Source organism: Aphanomyces astaci (assembly GCF_000520075.1).
Source record: "Aphanomyces astaci strain APO3 unplaced genomic scaffold supercont1.57, whole genome shotgun sequence".
NCBI classification, from domain to species: domain Eukaryota; phylum Oomycota; class Saprolegniomycetes; order Saprolegniales; family Verrucalvaceae; genus Aphanomyces; species Aphanomyces astaci.
Genome location: NW_009798320.1, coordinates 223,766 through 244,007, shown reverse-complemented (window position 1 = coordinate 244,007; position 20,242 = coordinate 223,766). Strand labels below are relative to the sequence as shown.

Here is a 20,242-nt window from a genome sequence, read left to right as displayed (position 1 = left end):
ACCAGACACTAGCTACCTACTTGCGCCGGCAAGGGTACACCCAGCTCGTCAAAGACCGCTGTGTCTTCACCAAGCAGGTGGACGGCCATGCCGTTTACATCGGCGTCTACGTTGACGACCTGGTCATCATGGCTCCTTCACCGGACATGATGCGCACCATCAAACATGGTCTCTCATCGCGTTTTCGAATGCACGATCTTGGGGCTCTCACTTTTATTCTCGGATTCCACATTGTTCGAGATCGTTCTGCTCGAACTCTCACAATGCATCAATCCCAATATGCAACCTCGATCCTCAAGAGATTCAGCATGGAGAATTCAAAACCAGCCCCCACTCCAATGGAGTACAACCTCAAGCTGTCTGAGTCAATGTGTCCTCAGAACGATGCTGAACGCCAGTCCATGTTGGACAAGCCTTACCGATCGGCAGTCGGCAGCATCATGTATCTCATGATTAGCACTCGACCCGACCTCGCGTACGTCGTCCAACAACTGAGCCATTCCTCATGAACCCCGGCCCTGCCCACTGGCAGGCAGCCAAACGATCGACTACGGTCTCGTCCTCGGCGGTGCGTACGATCACTCCGCTCCGCTCCATGCGTATGCGGACAGTGACTACGCTAACTGTGTTGATACCCGACGCTGCGTCGCGGGCTTCGTGACATTTTACCGGAACTCTGCGATCTCTTCGATTGCTAAGAGGCTACGGAGCATCGTCCTCTCGACAACCGAGGCAGAACTCATGATTCTGTGCACAGTTGCACAAGAATGCATGTACATCAAGCAGGCAGTTGTTGAGATGGGACATCCCATCACCACATCGATTCCTCTTCACGAGGACAATCAGAGCACCATCCAGATCGTGAGCAACTCTGGCCACCATGGGCGTACCAAACATATTGATGTACGCTACCATTTCATCAACGACCTTGTGGAACAACAGACGTTTAGTCTTGTTTACACAGATACGTGACATCAATTCGCGGATATCTTTACCAAACCACTTGATGTGACGACGTTCTGCGCTTTGCGCAGTCAACTAAGGGTGAGGCAGCTGCCGCCCGGCAGCACCCTCCGGCGCGAGCCAGGGAGCGCGAACTCCGGCCTCTCAGCCCATGACTGCGCCGACATGTAAGGGGGACGCCCTGGACCATGTTGGTTCGACATTGGGGGGTGACGGCATCCCGGTGGTTACTCGATCCATCCGGCCCTTCCACGGTGCGTCGTTCGGAAAGGGCCAATTGGTAGGGACCCGCTGAAAGGGATGTCCGACGAGTTGAGTCCCGGACAAAAGACGGTGTAACCAGTGGTGGTTACGCTCACTGAGCATAACCGCCAGCCTCTTTCTGCACTCTGGGCACCTGATTCCGGTTGACAGTGCGTGGCGCTGTTGGGAGGCAGTCAGAACACCCTGTTCTGATAGAGAACATCCCCGCTGCCCTGTCAGTCAGGTAGCAGCGTCTGCTAGCTGTGTAGGAGGTTCCTTCTGCCTGCCAAGTGCCTGCTCCTGCCTACTGCCCTTCCAACTGAATACTAGTAACTTACAGTAACGTTACTATTAATAGTTAGTACTACTAGTACTTCTAATCCAACAACATCTTTTGCATACAGTATGTGATTCACTACACCGGTATGTAACTTACTGTTAACTACTAGTGCAGTCGTAAAGTTGTGAATCGATTTCATCTAATGCACCTGGCCGTCCCTCATTGGTTTTGAGGTTTTGGCAGTCCCCAATCAAAAGTGATCGAAGTTCGGGGGTATCCGGTTAACAAAGCACACTCCGGATAAGTTGGTATTGGTGATGAAAAGGATGCGGCATTTTCGCGAGTTCGAGTCCGACACAATGCTGCGGGTGTCGTGGAGACACGTAAAGAAGAGCCGTGCTTCCATGCGTCGTGCATCGACGTTGCAAGTGTGCGATACCATAGAGTCCTATCGGAAGGTCCGCGGAAGCATTGCGCCTGGCGCAACCGTTGGGTTCGTGCCAACCATGGGGGTATGTCCCTGCTATATCGTTTGCCCAAGCCTCACCGTCTCCATGTAGGGACTTCATGCAGGCCACTTGTCCTTGATCCAGGAAGCCAGGAAACGATGCGACGTGGTTGTGGCCAGCGTATTCGTCAACCCGGCACAGTTTGGACCGAACGAAGACTTTGAAAAGTACCCGCGCACTCTGGAGGCGGACTTGGCGCTGTTGCGACAGGAAAACGTCGACATTGTGTTCACGCCGGCGCGGGACAGCATGTACTCGTCTTCGTTCCGGTAACAACCCTACTCTCCGACTACATGGTCCAATTCGTTCCTCCATGCAGGACGTACGTCGATCCCGAGGGCTTTAACGATGTGCCGGAAGGGCAGTGCCGCCCCGGTTTCTTCCGCGGGGTCGCTACGATCGTCGCCAAACTCTTCAACATCGTCGCACCCACCCACGCCTTTTTCGGTCAAAAGGACGCCGTCCAATGTGTCGTCATCAAGCGCGTCATTGCCGACTTGAACTTCCCCATCGAGTTGCACGTGCTCGACACCTGCCGCGAGCCCAGTGGACTGGCCATGTCTACCCGGAACCAGTACTTGACGCCCCAAGAACGACAGGCGTCGGCGGTAATCTTTGCCGGCCTTAAGCAAGCCGCTGACGTGTTTGCCGCCGCCACCGCCGCCACCGTGCCAGCCAGTGTCCTCCGCGCCACCATCGAGAAAGTGTACAAGTCTGAGCCCCGGCTCCAGAGCATCCAGTACATCTCGATCGCATCCAAGGAGACAATGGACGAGCTTGACGATGTTTCGAAGGACCAAGGCGCGATCATCTCTGTGGCAGTCAAGGTCGGTCAATGCCGATTGATAGACAACATTGTCTTGTGATGCCGCAAAACCCATTCAGACAGTCACATAACTATCAGTCGGTAATACTATGTAGTAACGGGCATACGTTCGATTGATATGATAACGATAGCACAACAAGGCCACGAAGAGTTGGATGAAAAGCATTCGCGGATGTGGGGGGAGTTGTGGGGAAGGGGCCCTTGGAAGGGGTCTGGGCTACTTTAGTACGTAGTAGCTGTAACACACGTACAGCGGAATGAGCTACTTTGTAGTGTTCGTCAAAAGCTCGACGTTGAAAGCGGGTCTAACCTCTAAAGTGTTTGTGTGTAACTATATAACCCTCGTCTGGTGCTTATCGTTCGACTAATTTGGCCTCGTCACGTGCCCAAGTTGTATCGAGTCCCAACAAGTTACTACCTTGACCCATATGGCCCCATGGGGGCGCTGGACATTCTACGTACATCAGTTTTGAACTTGTGCTTTTGACAGCTTGGTCGAAGCTTACGTGAGCTATTGCTATTGTGCTTTCAGCCAAAAGTTGGATTTTGTGCTGACTCACCCAATCCATCCATCGATTTTTTGTACGGAAAACGTACAGTATAGTAATATCAGCAGTCATACACTACCGGTAGTTCGATACAGTATGTGGTGTGGTTGAAGTGAGAAATTGATTGGCCACTGGATTGGGCTTCGATTGGTCGAGCGATTGTCTGACCCCCGTAAATCAAGAAGCATGGTATTATTGTGGATGATTTGATACGAATTTCCAGACCCCGTCGAATCGAATCTCGCCGCCGAATCGAATCACGAATCGACGCTATTGGCTAACCAATTTTCAGTGGATTTGATTGGCTCTTGCAGAAAGGACAAGTATATTCAACCAATCAGATCTCTGGTGTGATTCAATGTTGGCAAACCAGGCGAGTTTTGGAAGTTTATAGCGAATTCACAATAATACTTCGAAATACAAGGATTATTATACCATTTTTGATGGTCTTCAATACTACTGTCCCGGTAGTCTTCTACTAGTACTACCAGTATGCAGTACTAGTATTAATAACAGGAAGGTACCAGGACCACCAAATCTTTCTATATTGACTACAGAAATGGAAAAGGCAAAATTGTGGGTCCATCCCGTAAATACTGTTACAAAAGCAACGATTATAATTAGTGTACCACCCCCTGAGCCGGATACCGTGCCCTCCGGATAATGAAGTGTCCAACATTCCAATCCGTAAAAATTGCTTTCTTGTCCAGCGCACATCCGTGACGAAGGATGCCAGCATATCATTCTGCGTTCAACGAGGTGACCTGTGCCGATGCATGCGGGTTTTCGCTTCTCCCGTTGAAGAGTCGCTCCCGAGGTCCCGCCCCTCCATGCCCAGATGACCAGGAGGACGTTGCCGATGAGATCTTGACGCTGTTCCGAGCCAACGTGCTGTTCACGAACTACGAGATCAAGGGCAACGCCGACCGCGTGTTGGTGTACGGCACATTGTTCACGCACATGTGCTTGAAGCGCTTGGAGAAATGTGCGACCAAGGCAGATGCCCAGCGCGCATTGGCCCAGGTCGCCTCCGACAGCTTCGCCGTGCCTGGGGAACCGAGCTTTCCACTTGGGGGACTCGTCAAGGCAGCGGCAAACGCGTCAGAGACAGAAACCGCCCGCGGATACCTCAAGCAACTGCGCGAAGCCATTTCGACTCGGCTGATCGACCAAGTGTTTGCCGACGGTACCACCAAGAGCAAGTGGTGGATGTTCTTTGCCAAGCGGAAGTTTATGAACAAGGAAATGCTCAAGTAGCGCACGAATTTACTCTGTGGCCGCCACTGCTACCTATGCCTTCTTAACCACTCTATCCATTCTTGTCGTCCCATGTTGAGGTCCCCGACACTTGGTACACACATCACGGTGGACTGGACGATGCGCTTCCCCATAGAACTCATGGGCCCGCCAACGCCAAAGTAGAACACATGTCGACACGATCTATCCATCGTGGTCCTTGCTGCATCGTCTTGTGTGGTTTCGTTGAGGGGGGAGACCGCAACTTGCCTCGACTTCGTTCCACATTGCCCCAGGTGTCGGCAACACGTCTACACACGCGATACATACTAAACCACAAATGTCGTGGACAATACTACATATATAAATACTTAGCGTATACCTACAGTACCTCAGTACATATATACTAGTACAGTATAACGCTATATATATTTACGAATACTGTACGTGTACTGTATATGGAATAGTGATGAACAGTTGAATATATATATATATTTAATTGTTTATTTACAGCACTGGTGTACCTGGAAAAGCGATGGACGCTTGAGAATGTCATGTTGTAGTTCTGGAACGATGCCAATGGTATCCCAGTGCATCGTCGTGTATGGCAGTGCCATGTCTTCCATCGAGTGGTCTCCGACAAAGCAAACCTACATAGATCCAACCGTGAGCTAATTGACTAATATATATATATATATATATATATATATTGCCTACAATTCTATAAATATTCGATATGTTATGCCTTACGCGGACATTTGGATGTGTGGTGGTAAAGAACGCGTGCAGTGCGTTTGCGTTGCCTCGCGAATACACTTGTCCAGGTACGAGTTGTGTGGCAACAACCGCTTGGCCCCCTTTTCTTCCTGGACACTACACAAGTAGTAATATATGTCATTCGGGTCAGTATCGAGGTAGTTTGCAGAGAGAGTTTCGTAAAAAGTTGCTGGAAACGATAGAAAATGATAGGACTACGCCGTCCAGCCTTGTAAAATCATCATTTCGTACCGTGAGAAACGGTCGTGTGTGGTTGTGAAAGAACGTGGCTTTGGTTGCGGAGGTAATGATGATGTCAAAGTGACGTTGCCACGACACGCCCACTGCATACCGCATGACGTTATCGCAGTGCTCGAAAGTGCCGTTTGTGAGTACAAACAGTCGAATATGGCGCCGTCTCAGGCGTTGTAATGTTTGTATGGTGCGCCGGTTGTACGTAATCAATGCTTGTGGTGACGTCGCCAAAATGTCCTAAATAACGATGCGACGTTGAAGATACGAATATCGTGACGTGGCAACGTCACAGCGCACATCGAACTGCGTGCGATAGAACGTGCCAATCGCTTGCTTTGCGAGTTGGGCCAAGTGCTCGTACGTGGTTTGGGTCTTGTCGATATTGGTCACAAGTGCAATCTACATCACATGCCATTGACGAAACGAATGGTGGAGAGAAGTCGTGGATTTAATTATATATACACTCACTCGATCACTGAATTGTGAAGTGAACGAGATAGATAACGTGGTATCGTCATTCAGTAAATAATATAAATTCCTCATGATATATATATATATATAGAATCGTGGGACGATGACCTTGTTGGCGTCATGCATGTCGATGAGCCAAGCATACAGCGGGGCAAACACCGTGTCCCCCAACGTCCACATGTCCACACATGACGTGGCGTGCTCAGGAGAAGGCGGAATGTTCTGGCGATGGGTTTCCGTTGCTGGTGGCTCGCGGTGGACCCACCGACAGGATGGATACGTCGACGCAATGTCCACGGCGCGGGCATGGCCGTGGACGGCATGATGGATCACTCCAGACGCCGTCACATACAAAAAATTGCCACGGAAGGTGTCGACTGTGACACAGCGCTGGGTGATGTGCGTGCTGTAAAGGTACGTTGGTCGTGGGGTTGTGTTTAGAGTCGGAAACATCTACATCACCACAACACATTGTGATCGTCACGACGACACCGAGATCGACATACCGATATGAGGACGTCCACTGCTTTGTCAAACGATAGCTGGGCTAGACATGAGTGGTTGTACTCGACGAGGGTGCCGTCCACATCAAAACCGAGCCAGTCGACCTCGTTCAATGTATGACACTGTCGTCGCATCGCGGCTTGGAGGCGACACGATGCATACAACGACATGTAACGGCGGCGAAAGGATGAAGTTGGGGCCCATCGCTTGTTGCATTGCCGCCAAAACGATTCCTAAGCGACCAACCCATGAGACACTGTAAAATGACCGTGACCATAATAATGCAAGGTATGAACCTACCTGCTCGATGGTATCGAGCCATGATTCAGTAGACTTTAAGGCGTGGTGCCACATCGCCAGGTTTGTCTTCTTGGCTTCTTGAAGCAGCGACTTGCGATAGATACAAAAGTACACCTACAATCATGCGTATGCGTGGTGACGTTCGTCGTGGGTTGACGATAACGTCATGAAAAGAAAAGGTCATGGTAGAGGTAGAATGCGCAACTCGGGCGTTATATTGAGATGATGAAAACAACGCCCCAACATATTAGGAGGACCGGTGTCCGTCCAGAAAAGAAGGAGGAAGGCGTACGTCAAGCATCGCTACGACGGCAAATACGCCGTGCTGGAGGATGGCGGGCACGATGCGGGGGCCAAAGGAGGTCCCAACCGTGAGAGGCAACAAGAGGAGCGTCGATATATTGGGTCTGGACAACTCCTTTTTCGAGTGGCCAAGGGTCGAGTTGTGGCGATGAAAGAGCTGTGGGTGCTACCATTCCAAGATCTTTGATGAAAAGGCAGCCACGCAAACGTTTCACGCTGGGCACACACACCTCCCGACTGAAGAACGTGTCCAACAAAGTGATTACAACAGTCATGTCGTCGTCTTGTGGAAAACATGGCGCCGAGTTTGCAATGGAGCGTTCGGCCTAATAGAATACGATATTGTGACATTGTTCATTGAAAAAGGAAACGGATACACTGAACCTCGAGGATTTGGATGAGGATGCCAGAGGCGGCGTCGTCGTCGTGGGACGTGCCGGCGTAATCGAAGACCATGGGTGCCATACATTGGATCTATGCAACATCACTGTCAAGAGAAACAAGATCAAGCGTTCGGTCGTACAAAGTCCTTCCAGACACGTGGCATGTCGTGAGCCAACCATGGCGGCAATTGGTGGATGACACGAGCAGCCGCAGCTTTTGGCAAACCTGGACAACGTTCGTCCATTGCCTACACTCTCATGGACAACATCATCATAACGAGAATCATCACGTCGGTATGTACATTTGTTGCAGGCTGTTCCTTACACGACTCCCATAATGGTCATGCCATTGCTGAGTTAGCTATAAATAGGAATATGTAAGGATTGAGCTCACAAATGTCAAATGCCCCTTTTTTACTTTTACCTTCTTATCCGGTGTTATCCGGATGTTTCACGCCACGTAGCTTGGCATTTCTGAATTCCACCACCATACATGCACACGTTCTGGACGCGGGCCAATGCCGTGTTCATGGCGGCCTTCACGGCGATGTACACCATGTGCGCGTTGACGACACTTACGACGTTCCTGCACACACCTTCTCCCTTGGTGCACACCCTCGCGCTCAACCAGGTGCAATCCTTGCGGAACTACCGCGACAAGACCGATCGCGCCGTGCTGACGTTTGACCTGGACGCGGACCTGTCGTCCGTGTTCAACTGGAACACGAAGCAGTTGTTTGTGTACGTCGTCGCTGAGTACACGAGCGCATCGAACGTGGTGAACCAGGTGGTCGTCTGGGACGCCATTGTCCCCACGCGCGCCGATGCCCGCCTGCAGTTCGCCGACGAAAACGTCAAGTACTTCTTGGCCGACGAGACCAACCAACTCCGCGATGCCGACGTCACGCTCAAGCTGCAGTGGGACGTCATGCCCGTGTGCGGTCAGTTGTTTCAGTATGGCGCGGGTGAGGCGAAGTTCCGGATGCCGTCGGCATACTTTGGATCGTCCGCCACCAAGCCCAAGAATTAAGTTTCCCATACGATCCACCATGTAAACCAAAAGCACCATCTCTATATCGCGGCATGTTGTCTTATCACATGGTTTGCATGCGCTCAAATCGCGAGCGCAAGGCCGCCACGCCCGTGGCATCGCCATATCTCGCTCGAGGTCGTCGTTGCCGTGCAGGTGTAGACACGTCGTCATCCGAGCTGTCGGCACTGGTCCGGTTCCTGCTAGTACTAGTACTAGGCTGGCCAGTCCTACTACTACTAGTACTACTAGACGGTTTCATTTCGAACGCAGCTTCGGCCAAGATGACGCTGTTGCTGCTTCGCGGCCTCTGCTTCTTGGTTGATGCTTCGTTCGGCGACATTAGCGCAGGCGGCGGAGGACCCATCGGCATCGGCGGGATGAAGTCACTGATGGCATTGTTGCTCTTGGGTCGCCGTCGGAGGGACTTTGTGCCTTCGTCCCCTCTTCGTCCTGTCGATTCCATCATCTCAGGCGGCTCGACCAGAGGTGGCGGCGGCATCATCGCAGCATCTCCATGCAAACGAGTCGGTGGTGCGACATCGCCAAACAAGTCGGCCCACTGATCATCATTCTTGGCTTTCTACACTCGAAAATCAATCCATCGTTGCTCTCGAAAATCATTCCATCGTTGGGCAATCATCGACAGTAACATTTAGAGGTGTAATTTGGACCATCTTGTTCCCCACAAGATGGTCTAAATTACACCTCCAAATATTACTGCCGAACGATTATGGTGACCAGTTGTTGGTCACGTTTTGTGAACGTACCTGGGCATTCGCCAGTAGCACTTGCGACGACGCTTTGTCCATGTCTCGGTCAAAGATGCCCTTGATGCGCGACAGTCCGTGCCCCACGAGCGCTTGCATGGCCGTGTCTTTTGGCGGCGCCGTCTTGCGCCATTCGGGGAAGATGGCGGTCGTAAACAGCGCCGCGTCTCCTCCCAAGATGGCGCGCCCGTCCTCTTCGTTCTCAATCGACAGCGCCGCCACCGCCGCCAGCAGCGCCATGCGCTGGTCTTCGCTCAACTCGAACGACAAGGCCACCGTTTGCACAAACTGGCGGATCTGGTGCCGCGATAGCCGAAACGACGCCATGTTGTACACGAACGTCGAGAGCTGGCCAAACACGACGTTGTGCACCGTCACAACCAACGCCGCTCGCGCCGACGCCGACAGACACTGCCATGGCGTGTCGAATGAATGCCGGCTTAGCTCCTCGCCAATGCCGAGCAGCACCTACATAATACATATGTAAGTACTACTCGATTGGGTAGCCACGTCATAATATGTACAGCGTCGCCCCAAAAGTGCGCAGTCTGCCACAGCGGATGCAGGACGAGGTTGGGGAGGAGGTAGTGCTGCTTGTGCTTGTGTGTGCAGTAGAACGTCTGCGCCATGTTCATGACGGACTTGGCGCATCTCGTGTCGCCGCTCTCCAAACATCCGTGCAAGAGAAGCGTCAGCGCCGCCACGAGCATCTCATACCCCACCACCTAGCATGCGATGATGATCATTCATATATATACACACATAGTACATGATGACTCTACGGATTCTCTTTGTTTTGGCTCAACTTTGCCAACTTGTAATCGACGATACAAAGCTCAAGAAATACATCGTCTCATAGTCGTCAGCAATCACAACTCAAGACGGCTGAATGCACACAATATATATATATATATATATATATATATATCCAACCCATGAGATCGTGGCTATCAAGTATTTGAACGTCATTGATATATTGTCAAGTCGATTCGAACAATTCGAGTTGAAACAATCGATATTCAGACGACGACGGAATGTTAAGACTTCGAATTATTTACGAAATTGATATATGATTGGACAAGATGCTTCGAAATTCGGTTCAATGTTGACGAGAATTAGTGTTATGGCCAATTAGAACTGCTTATAATGTCCTTATATCGAATATCTGTTTTTGATTGGTCAAAGGCCGCTTCCATATGATTGAAACTTCGATGCTTCTTAAATTCCGTCGCTCTCTGTAGAGCAGAATAACCAAATCGGCATACAATCGATCGACCAATCAAAACCCACAACAGGAATTAAGTAGCCAATCAAACGCTCTCGCATCAACAATATTAGCGTAAAATTAGTGTGTGACGGGCGACCCTCTTCAAATACGAAATTCAGTACAAAAACTCGTTCGATGGATTGATTCAACGGATCAACCCAAAACTCCAAATCATGGCTCAAAAGGACAATCATATATATATATATATATATTATACATATATTTGATATATATATATATACAGGTAGCTACCGTCAACTCGACCCCAAACGCGCGTTGGTGGTTGAGCGCCGCTAGAATCACTTGGCGGACGACGTCCAGACGGTACAAGGCGCGGCCGGCCGTCGGGTCCACGAACCGATGGCGGTGCTTCGTGGGGACCTTCCGTTCGCTGCCGATCATGCGCGAGAGGTCGGGGGTCACAAAGCAGGACGCGACAAACTCTTTCATCACTTCCACGTCAAATACAGTGATGTTGTGCTCTTGCAGGCACCGGCTACGATTATCATCCTCCTCAATAACGACCGAGATTAAGACATATATATACAGTTGTTCAATAAAAGCATCTCCATATATATATATATATATATATATTGTGAAGTCGATTCGAAATTGGAGTGAGGTGCTGAATCGAATGAGCAGCACCAAATCGGCAGACAATCGATCGACCAATCAAAAACCAGAACAAGAATCAAGTGGCCAATCAAATCCTCGCTTCAACCATTCCACATCGAATTCGTGAATGACTGATATTATTAGTGTACAGGGGGACATGTTTTACACACGAAATTTAGTGCAAAAAGCTATCGATCGATGGATTTGGTACACCAGCACAAAAACCCAAGTTTTGGCTGAAAGCACAATATATAGATTTGTTCAATTGAGAGTAGTGAATCATCACGATATCAATATATATGTATATATTCTATATATTGTATATGTCGTCGATTGGCATCCCCGTGTAGGATAATCATATATACATGTATATATATATTTATTCTACTAAAAAAAGCTATACCATCGCCGTATATATATATATATATGCGTCATAGACTCATCGGTGACAACGAGGCACACATACACATGCATTACTCCGATGGGACTACTACTAGTACTCACATGAACCACTCCCCCAACAATTTTGCCACGTCATACATTCCATCAAAGTATACTTCGTACATCGAGTCGGACGTGAGGTTCAAGTAGTCTTCAGGCTCGGATTTGGCGAGTTCGACGCGCTCGAGGTGCCACTTCCAGTGCCATTCCACGAGGAACATGGCCTTCGAGTGGCGGTGCGTGATGTCTGGCTGCATGTGGTCCACAATGTACTGCTGCAGCGCCGCATTGCGATCCAACGACCCCACGACCTTGGCCAGTTCCTTGAGCGCTTCCATTTCAGCTACAAGTGCGGCTTGTTTCGTCTACCACAAGTCACCACGTCCGTGAAACCCAATCGTAACAGTTAAGGAGTGGACGTAGGGATCTAGTACTACTAGTAGTAGTCGTAGGGATTGAGTACTACTACTGCATACAAACACATACCTGCACAAACTGGTGCAAGATCAACGTCATGGTTTCGAGGCGGTCGTCCTCGGCCATCTGACTGGCTTCCGTCGCGCCTTCCACCATGTCATCACGATGTTCAATCGCGCTGTGCAGCGCCGACTTGGCATCTTCGTACTCTTGGCCTGCCGCGCGCTCGTCTTCGGCCGCGGCGATGGCCCTTGCTACGAGCATACATACATGAGGAAGATGACGTCGGCTATCCCACGGATGCCTCATGTGTTCGTAGGTAGGTCGATGTGTACGAATATGCACATCCATCGACGAAGGGGCGTACTTTGAGACGTGTTGACGGCGCGCATGCACTCTTGGTTGGTCGGCTGTGTCGCCAACGTCGCTTTGTTGGCCTCCACGACGCGCCTCCACTGCGCGTGGTCCTCCATGGCTTTGTTCCGCCGCGCGATCGCTCGCTCCTGTATCCCAGAACCATCAAGAATGTGATGACGATAATGACAATGATGGAGAAAGGACGGGTACCATCTTTTTGTCTGCGGCGGCGACGTCTTGGACGCATTTTTGAATCTAACGATGCTCGTGAGTCGTACAAGAGGGGGAGAGTTGGATAGGATCGGGTGTGTGTACAAGGTTGTACGTGTCTTTGTTCCACTTCTTCAGTTTTCCCGAGTTGTCGAGCGGCGCCGCGAGCTCCGACAGGGACCGGCTGACCTCGACGCTCTTGGTGCCCACGGTATGGTTATACTTGTGCAACATGCGGAACACTTCGTCCATGCACGTCTTGGAGATCTCGTCCGGTTGCATCGATACTATGTGCGCGTCGTTGAGCAAGTGGTGGGACATGGCCGTGTGCGAAGCGGCACTCGATTCCAAGTACTTGCGCAGATGTTTCCGGACGGCCACGCCCTTTTCCACACGCGCATGCACACTCACGTACGGAACCTGGCGGAAACTCATGTTGCCATCACCCCCGTGGGACGGAGGAGCCCTCTCGCCCAGCATGTACGGAGGTTGGGACACCCGCGACATTGACGATGATTTCAAAGTTGCAATCAGGATGGAATGTGTGTGGAAAAAAGAGCGCATCCATGTGCATACAAACATCAAGTTAAATTGGTGCTACTTATTAATAGGGCATTCGATTCGAAGCAGGCAATCGACTATCCAATCAGATTGATTCATATCTGAATATCAACCAATCAACACTTAGTAATGTTTGACCCAAGTATTTGGCCCAGTTGAAGTTGTATATTTCCAATGTTTGTAACGTTATTATACATTTGATGATAACGTTACGACAGTATTAATAGTACTATGAAGTATTATAAATAACAGTAAATTACGTGAAAAATATAATTTTTACGGCTATACAAGTAAGTACTCGTACACATTTCATTTTTGAAGGTGTTAACGTTAATTTGCACCTTTTTTGGCAATTCCAGGGTTAAATTCATTGTTTAAAAATTTCTCAGGCTTAAATAATGTCTAAAGTAACTTGAATAACGGTTGGGTGCGTCGTTTAAAGTTACTTCATCTATTGCGATGATTGGTTGGTTGAAGGTGGTTTTACTGGCACTTTCGTAAAACAAGTTACGGATCTATTTTGCCGACTTCCCTTATCTACATTCTTCTATCAACTAGAGGCTGCTAACCTTGGAGACCTGATGCGGTTATGAGTACGAACGAGGGTGCGAATAAATCTCTCGCCAGAATTTTCAAGGGCCGTCGTGAGCGCGCAGGACACCCTAAAAATCAAGGTGCTTTGCCATGGCTTCCTCCCTATCTCCGGGTAATCCAGTTGTTTGCCGCTTTCATTCTGGCAAACAACTTGCTTTACGTTCTAGCAAACAACTTGCTTTACGTCAACATGTCAGGGTGCTTGACGCAATGAAACTGAAGGAGCTATGGCCACATACATGACCTTCCTTTCCCATCCGTGATCACTACAGTACTAACATTATCTACTCTGAGTAATGTATACAACGTTTGGGATATAGTTAGGCTACAGTACATGTAGTCGTCGCTCTGTCCAATGATTCAAAGCTATGCCATACCTACAATTCTTGATCTGTTCTAACCTTAGCACTGTACGTGGAAGGCAAGGGCGCACTACTGTACGACTACACGATATATAGTACTCCCATTTAACAGCCTAATACGGCACGGCGTAAGTTGGTTTGGTGCTGCAACTCGATTAGTTAGCAACTGAAATAAAGTAAGGGTTGTTTTATTCTGCTGAAATGCAGAACTTGTGTTTAGCGTTGCTTTATCTTCAATCGGGCTTATATTATTTTAAACGTCTGGTTGTTTAACGCAGTTAAACAACGGGCAAATTACATGAAATGCACAATACTTCCTCTGTTCGCAAATACTGTTGACATTAGTTTGAACAAAATAATTATATGTAAATTTGCATGCAGCACGATTGGCACTGGTTTGGGTCGTCCCTACACCTCGGTCACGGCTATAGATGCATTGCATTTGGCCCTATAATGGCCAATATGCCATCATCCAGGGTTTCACTGAAATTGGACGTCAGCTTCGTATGCCCCAAATGAAGATGGTCACATTTATACGCCTGGCTAGAAAACGTAGACGGGAGCACCTCGTCAGCACGAAACCCCCGTTGTTTAACGTCTACGAATAATGCAAAAATCACTTTGTTTATCGTATGAAATCACGGATTTCGTACTGTGAATTGAACAATTCTATGCTTGTACGGAAACATCGAGGCTGAAATAGGGTCGGTAGGGTCAGTTCTAGGATAGGAATTGAATTGACCAAAACTATTTGGACATTTCGAAATAGCTCGAACAACTTTGACACGTTCTCTTCAGTAGGATGGGCGGGCATAGATAGACCCGAGTCAGTGCACACGCGGCTAAACTGGCCCATGACGTACTACCAGTCTGAAAGGACTTTCCGCTGTTTTGGCGTACATAAATCTATAGGTACGATGTACCGATACGGAGGAAGCGCACATCTCACAATTCCTAGCCACCATAGCCACCATAGCCTCCAAGCAGACCCTGCATCGACGGCAGGGAATCACACTCGATGGGAAGCTTTGACAGCCGACCTCCCCAGGTATACAACCCCCCATTTCGTGTCGACAGTGGGCTCACAGCTGGTTATGATGGGCGGCTTTCGAGCCGCGACATGAAGCCCGACAGCGTAGATTCCAACACTTGTCGTGTATTGGTCCCACTAGGAAGGTCATGATCATGAATGATGCCCTCCAGGCGTCCAGACACAACCTCGGGTAAATTGATGATTGCGGCATGGTTTCGTTCGATGCTTTGAAACAACTCCACATGCGGTGGTATGTCAGTTGGAACAAATCGGCCAGACTTAATCGTAACATGGGTTTTCAGTGCAGTAAGAATGGCAGGGTTGGTACATAGTGGCGACGCCAGTAGTGCATGGTGGGAGGGTAGGATTTCAATGAGCCAATCGGAATGATACACAAGTGATACCAAAGCTAACGACAGGACATTTGATATTTGAGCTTCGTGAGCCACAATTTGAAATACTATTCCAATGGCGTGTCCAATTTCATCGTCGGCGGTAGTTGGAGAATGAGGCAAACTCAGGTTTGTGATTGGATAACCCAACCACAATGCGACCGGGGTATTGGTCGCCGGCTCGTTCGTAATGAATGCAGCGCTCAAGCACATCACCCAACGTCCAACCACACCGCAAACGCACACTAGCCATGGATGGGCCTCTTGTACTCCCAAGCAAAGAAAGTTAGCAACTCCTTTACGGTTGGAGTGCGTCCCAATGTTGCCCGCCTCGGAGATGAACGACGACACCACAAGACGAGCAAGCCCCTTTCCAAACCGATCACGCTGACTTCCACAGGGGAATAGTTGGCCACCAGTAAGTTGAGGATGACTGGCCAAATACACACCCAACGCCAAAAACACACACGTGTCCGGCTTCGATGGATTTGCAAAGATGTGCCGTGGAGCTCGATGTTTCTCGCCAGCTTGGTCAGTTTTGCTCTTGCAAAACACAACCCCAATCGCGTCTCCCTCAAACGAGAGGTGTGCCAGCTGAATGGTCAGGGTGGACATTGAACGGTACATTAAATTCCACGACAGCGTCAGGAACAGATGCGTGAACACACCGTCGACTGACTTGAGAGACTCCAAACACAATGTTTCGTACATCGAGTATCCCATTGGGCGTTTCCCAGACTCTTTGATGCCCCCAGACTGACTTTGTTCAGCGTGTAGTCGTCGCATTCCTAAATTCTATTAGTGTGGTTATTTCAACTTGTTATACGTTGAAAGACATCCGTCATATCTGTTTCGTACTAGGGGGGGCGTCGAGACCCTCACGTTTAAATTGGTCCTTGATGGCTGAACGATATCCTGCAAGGGTTCATGGTTTGTTGGAGGTGTTTTGGTATGCCCATTCGATGAATGCAAGGAAGTCATTGTACTTAAACACTGCCAACTCGATGGTGTCATCTGCCTTCAGCATGGTGGGGCTGCCGTAGCTTGCAATCCACTTCTTGATTTGGTTTAAGCCACTCTTATAGTTGGCCTTGGTGGACTTGGACACGGATGTCGCTTAGGGTAGACTCTTGGCGTGGGTTCGCAAGCATGTTGTCACAAAGAAAATGTACGTATATTATCCAATAGCGTTGATTCTTCTTGCAGCTTGACACGTGTCGTGCAGATTCATGTAAATAGGTTTCGTACTTGATACCTTCTGTGAGTAGAGGGACGTGCTCTCCATCAGGAAGCTGAATTTCTTGATTGCCGGTATCGATGACGAAGCCAGTCTTGGACATGAAATTCATCCCGAGTATCATTTCAAACTCCACCGGCCCGATATCACACAGTGCCAAGCTGAAGATGAATACAATGCCGCGCGCGATGGTAAGCTTGATTGTCACCATACCAAAGGTGCTGACACTATTCGGACCGAGACCATTGATACCGATTCGTTTGAATGTGTCCACCTTCAAGTTCAAACGTTCTGCCATTCGTCTATGGATACCACTGAGGTTGGCGCTAGTGTCGGCCAGTATGCGGGCAGGTACGTTCATGATTGCGGCATCGAGGAAAGCTTGGTCACTTCGGGCTCGATCGCTGAGATCCGACTTTCTCCAGAATCCAAGTTGTTCTCCTTCCAAAAAGTAGAACTCTTCAGGTGGGACTTCGTGGAATTGGTGAAACACACTCGCGGGACAAGAGGTGGGGGATCGTAAGATGTATTGCAAGTTAGAAGATCTCGCCTGCGCCCTCATTTTTCTTGTTGTGTTTTCCATGCAGCTACAGTCGCTAGGAACTCTTGAGCTTCCAGGGCCATAGGGTCCAAGGGCATGTCCTTCTTCTTGAGAGGCGTGAGGGCCGTGGGGGCCAAGTCGCCCAGGGTTTCTCGGGAACTCCGGGCTACTTGGGTCACCCGAGATGCTTGGGTAGCCTGGGATGCTTGGGAATTCGAGACTGTTTGGTGTCGTGATGCAGATGCAGGAGCTTGTTCAGCTAGGCTTCCGCTTGATGCGTTATTTTTGTCGTTTTGTGTTTTGTGCTTTCTGTTTCTTGAGAGGCGTGAGGGCCGTGGGGGCCAAGTCGCCCAGGGTTTCTCGGGAACTCCGGGCTACTTGGGTCACCCGAGATGCTTGGGTAGCCTGGGATGCTTGGGAATTCGAGACTGTTTGGTGTCGTGATGCAGATGCAGGAGCTTGTTCAGCTAGGCTTCCGCTTGATGCGTTATTTTTGTCGTTTTGTGTTTTGTGCTTTCTGTTTCTTGGGTTTTCATTGTTTTCTTCACCGCCGCCTTGCGTTCGTTCTTCACCGCTATCTTGCGTTCGTCTATCACCGCCATCTTGCGTGTTTGCCTGCTTGAGTCCCGCGCAACTAGAGTGGGGCACCACTCTCGGACTTACAAGTTTAAACGATCCATGTTGGGCAGATCGTCCAGCTTTCCCGATTTGGCCAGTGCTTCGAGATATGTTCGGACCGAGATGATCTGCTCCCGCGTTTCGCATCGTTCGTACTTGTTGTGGGTCGGCTTGCAGAATTGGCAGGCCTTGATACATTTGTCGGTGGGATGGCCATTTCTTTTGCACAGGCTGCAAAACTGTTCCATCCAGCACTCTCCGTTCACTCGCCAGTGCTCCTTGCTACAGCTGGAACACCACTCCTTCTTGCCGCCCAGCGCATAAATCTCGTGATGTAGTTGTTCTTTGGGTGTGTTGGTCACTGCTGGGCTGTCGTAGTCGGAGTCTTCTCTGGCCAGGAGGATTTGACGTTCCATTGATGGGCGCTTGTCCCGAGTCATTTCACGGCGACGGATTCCGGCGCTGGACGTATCAACCTGACGGTTCTTGAACTGGCGCAAGATTTGGTTTTTCCGCTGTGAGTCCAAGTGTCGGTCAAGGTCGTCAATGGACGAGAACATCATTTGAGATACTGTAGGCGGTCTCCCAACGCTTGGCCATGCATAAACGCCCGATGTGGTCTTCCAATATGATGGCTGACTTCCAGTATTCCACCCTCGCGCTTTGGGCTGCACTGTTGAATCGGTAGAAGAACGTCTTCAATGGCTCCTTCGGCTCTTGTGTCATGTGGTAGTACTTGTCAGCTTTTGGCAGCGGGTTGGTGATCCATTCCTTTGCAAACTTTCTCTTGATATCCTTCCACGACTGCTTGTAATGGGGCTGCAGTTGGTTGAACCAGGCTCGTACAGTCTTGCTCAGGTACGAAGGGAACCAAGCGATCTTTTCTTGTGCCGTCCACCCTGATAGCCGTGACAGTTGTTCGTAGCGTCTCATCCATTGATACGACGTCTCGCGGTTGTATTCGCTGCCGGAGAAGACGGGCATAGAGTCCATGGATAGCACGTGCATAGCTCCTTGGTGTCCCATAGACGGCAAGTTATCCCAGAGGTCTTCATCGTCCCCGCCGTACCCAGGGTTGTCACCTTCCCCAGGTCTCCCGGGGTTCCTTGGGTTCCCCGGGGGATCTGGGTCACCAGAGAAGTTGTTGGAGAGTTCGTAGTCTGTTCCATCTTGAAATGTGATACCTCGTCCTCCTCTGGTTGGCTGCATTCGTGCACCTCGCTGGGGACCACTTTGCAAGCTTCCAGCGCTTGTAGGTCGATCCATGGTTATGGTTTGATTGTGGTTTTGCTGTAATCCATGGGGGAGCCTTTGAGGGAGGTGTTGTTGGCCTGCAGACAATCCGAATTGGTTGAAGATGTCACGTAGCTCTTCCAACGTATACGTCTTGACGTTCGATGGTGTCGATAAGTTGGCGAAGTTGGAATTGGAAATGTTGGAAACTCTTGATCCGTCGAGGTTTCCGACAGTCAGGTTCGGATCTACGTCGCCGGCGTCCTCCGCGTGTCCAGGATCCCCAGGGTTACCAGGGGACCTCGGGTTGCCAGAGACTCTTGATCGGTGCTTCGACTGGCTTGGTGAAGGACGAGGTAATGTAGTTGTTGGAAGCCTTGCCATCAACGCTTCCAACTTGGCCCGAATGCCCTCCATATTTCTGGTCCAATTTCTGCTCCAACATTGAGGTCACGATGCCAACTGTGGTCTGTAGTAGCATCGGGTCCGCACTTTGCATGGTGTTTCTCGTACCAATGGAGGCTTGGGCAGAGTTGCGTCGACTCGGTGGGAGTGGGAGGACATACTTCGCACTTCGAGGGGCGGCGCGGACGGGTCGGTGTTTTCATGAATCCACAAAGCCGCCTCTTGTCGCCGCGACTCACGGAAGCAGGTTTGGCTGTACTAGACTACGTAGTGCAGCAGATAATCATCTTGACGAGTTTTTGGTTGAGTGCCAGGTATTCTCGAGAGCCAGCGACCACCAAGTATGATTCCAAATACCACGTGTAGACTTCGTCGTCTTCCGCTTCTCTGATCTTGATATTTAGCAGTCGGAACACATTCTCCAGCCGGGAAAGGCAGATACGGCATTCGTCCAGCGTCATTTCTTTGAAGGGGTCAATTGGAAGGGGGGCTATGGCATCCAACGAGGCGCGCTTGATTCCATCACTCCAGGTGCCAAACTCCGGCTGGAGGAATTTTGTCGAGGCGTTCATCGGTCATCAG

The 20,242-nt window shown here is 49.9% G+C and overlaps 7 protein-coding genes across 9 annotated transcripts; 3 read left to right on the top strand and 4 right to left on the bottom strand.

Moving 5' to 3' along the window:
• Positions 1-1,794: 1,794 nt before the first annotated feature.
• H257_14412 (pantoate-beta-alanine ligase) lies at positions 1,795-2,927 on the top strand. The gene is made up of 3 exons (XM_009842215.1): positions 1,795-1,998; positions 2,047-2,264; positions 2,315-2,927. The coding sequence occupies exons 1-3, from the start codon at positions 1,804-1,806 to the stop codon at positions 2,859-2,861; spliced, it is 960 nt and encodes a 319-aa protein (XP_009840517.1). The 5' UTR covers positions 1,795-1,803; the 3' UTR covers positions 2,862-2,927.
• Positions 2,928-4,063: 1,136 nt separating this feature from the next.
• Positions 4,064-4,746, top strand: H257_14411 (hypothetical protein). Its single transcript, XM_009842214.1, has one exon. The coding sequence runs from the start codon at positions 4,099-4,101 to the stop codon at positions 4,624-4,626; it is 528 nt and encodes a 175-aa protein (XP_009840516.1). The 5' UTR covers positions 4,064-4,098; the 3' UTR covers positions 4,627-4,746.
• On the bottom strand, positions 4,660-7,741 carry H257_14410 (hypothetical protein; the record flags this gene model as incomplete). Its single annotated transcript, XM_009842213.1, has 13 exons — positions 4,660-4,678; positions 4,729-4,916; positions 5,130-5,255; positions 5,356-5,478; positions 5,614-5,853; positions 5,914-6,015; positions 6,196-6,540; positions 6,594-6,824; positions 6,892-7,005; positions 7,184-7,360; positions 7,425-7,520; positions 7,579-7,668; positions 7,718-7,741. The coding sequence occupies 13 exons, from the start codon at positions 7,739-7,741 to the stop codon at positions 4,660-4,662; spliced, it is 1,875 nt and encodes a 624-aa protein (XP_009840515.1).
• Positions 7,742-8,056: 315 nt separating this feature from the next.
• Positions 8,057-13,214, bottom strand: H257_14408 (hypothetical protein). Of its 3 annotated transcripts, XM_009842209.1 has the most exons (9): positions 12,790-13,214; positions 12,685-12,729; positions 12,485-12,620; positions 12,187-12,371; positions 11,824-12,065; positions 10,897-11,140; positions 9,902-10,102; positions 9,378-9,845; positions 8,057-9,190 (listed from the first exon to the last, which is right to left on the bottom strand). In XM_009842209.1, the coding sequence occupies exons 1-9, from the start codon at positions 13,189-13,191 to the stop codon at positions 8,672-8,674; spliced, it is 2,442 nt and encodes an 813-aa protein (XP_009840511.1). In that variant the 5' UTR covers positions 13,192-13,214; the 3' UTR covers positions 8,057-8,671. The 3 variants fall into 3 exon arrangements, with proteins under 3 accessions (XP_009840511.1, XP_009840512.1, XP_009840513.1); XM_009842210.1 differs by having other exon boundaries at positions 12,685-13,214; XM_009842211.1 differs by lacking the exon at positions 8,057-9,190 and having other exon boundaries at positions 9,290-9,845.
• Positions 8,059-8,661, top strand: H257_14409 (hypothetical protein). Its single transcript, XM_009842212.1, has one exon. The coding sequence runs from the start codon at positions 8,071-8,073 to the stop codon at positions 8,605-8,607; it is 537 nt and encodes a 178-aa protein (XP_009840514.1). The 5' UTR covers positions 8,059-8,070; the 3' UTR covers positions 8,608-8,661.
• Positions 13,215-18,063: 4,849 nt separating the features above from the next.
• H257_14407 (hypothetical protein) lies at positions 18,064-18,438 on the bottom strand (the record flags this gene model as incomplete). The annotated part of the gene is made up of 1 exon (XM_009842208.1): positions 18,064-18,438. The coding sequence occupies one exon, from the start codon at positions 18,436-18,438 to the stop codon at positions 18,064-18,066; it is 375 nt and encodes a 124-aa protein (XP_009840510.1).
• Positions 18,439-19,705: 1,267 nt separating this feature from the next.
• H257_14406 (hypothetical protein) lies at positions 19,706-20,232 on the bottom strand (the record flags this gene model as incomplete). Its single annotated transcript, XM_009842207.1, has 2 exons — positions 19,706-19,918; positions 19,996-20,232. The coding sequence occupies 2 exons, from the start codon at positions 20,230-20,232 to the stop codon at positions 19,706-19,708; spliced, it is 450 nt and encodes a 149-aa protein (XP_009840509.1).
• Positions 20,233-20,242: the final 10 nt, after the last annotated feature.

Bases quoted from the DNA above. Each gene is read 5' to 3' on its own strand.
- H257_14409 (XM_009842212.1), top strand. From the start codon at position 8,071: ATGCACACGTTCTGGACGCGGGCCAATGCCGTGTTCATGGCGGCCTTC.
- H257_14408 (XM_009842209.1), bottom strand. From the start codon at position 13,191: ATGTCGCGGGTGTCCCAACCTCCGTACATGCTGGGCGAGAGGGCTCCT. The intron at 12,730-12,789 runs GTACACACACCC...GAGCATCGTTAG, and splicing joins ACAAAGACACGTACAACCTT to ATTCAAAAATGCGTCCAAGA. The intron at 12,372-12,484 runs GTACGCCCCTTC...GTATGCTCGTAG, and splicing joins CGCCGTCAACACGTCTCAAA to CAAGGGCCATCGCCGCGGCC.
- H257_14411 (XM_009842214.1), top strand. From the start codon at position 4,099: ATGCCAGCATATCATTCTGCGTTCAACGAGGTGACCTGTGCCGATGCA.
- H257_14412 (XM_009842215.1), top strand. From the start codon at position 1,804: ATGAAAAGGATGCGGCATTTTCGCGAGTTCGAGTCCGACACAATGCTG. The intron at 1,999-2,046 runs GTATGTCCCTGC...GTCTCCATGTAG, and splicing joins GGTTCGTGCCAACCATGGGG to GGACTTCATGCAGGCCACTT. The intron at 2,265-2,314 runs GTAACAACCCTA...TCCTCCATGCAG, and splicing joins ATGTACTCGTCTTCGTTCCG to GACGTACGTCGATCCCGAGG.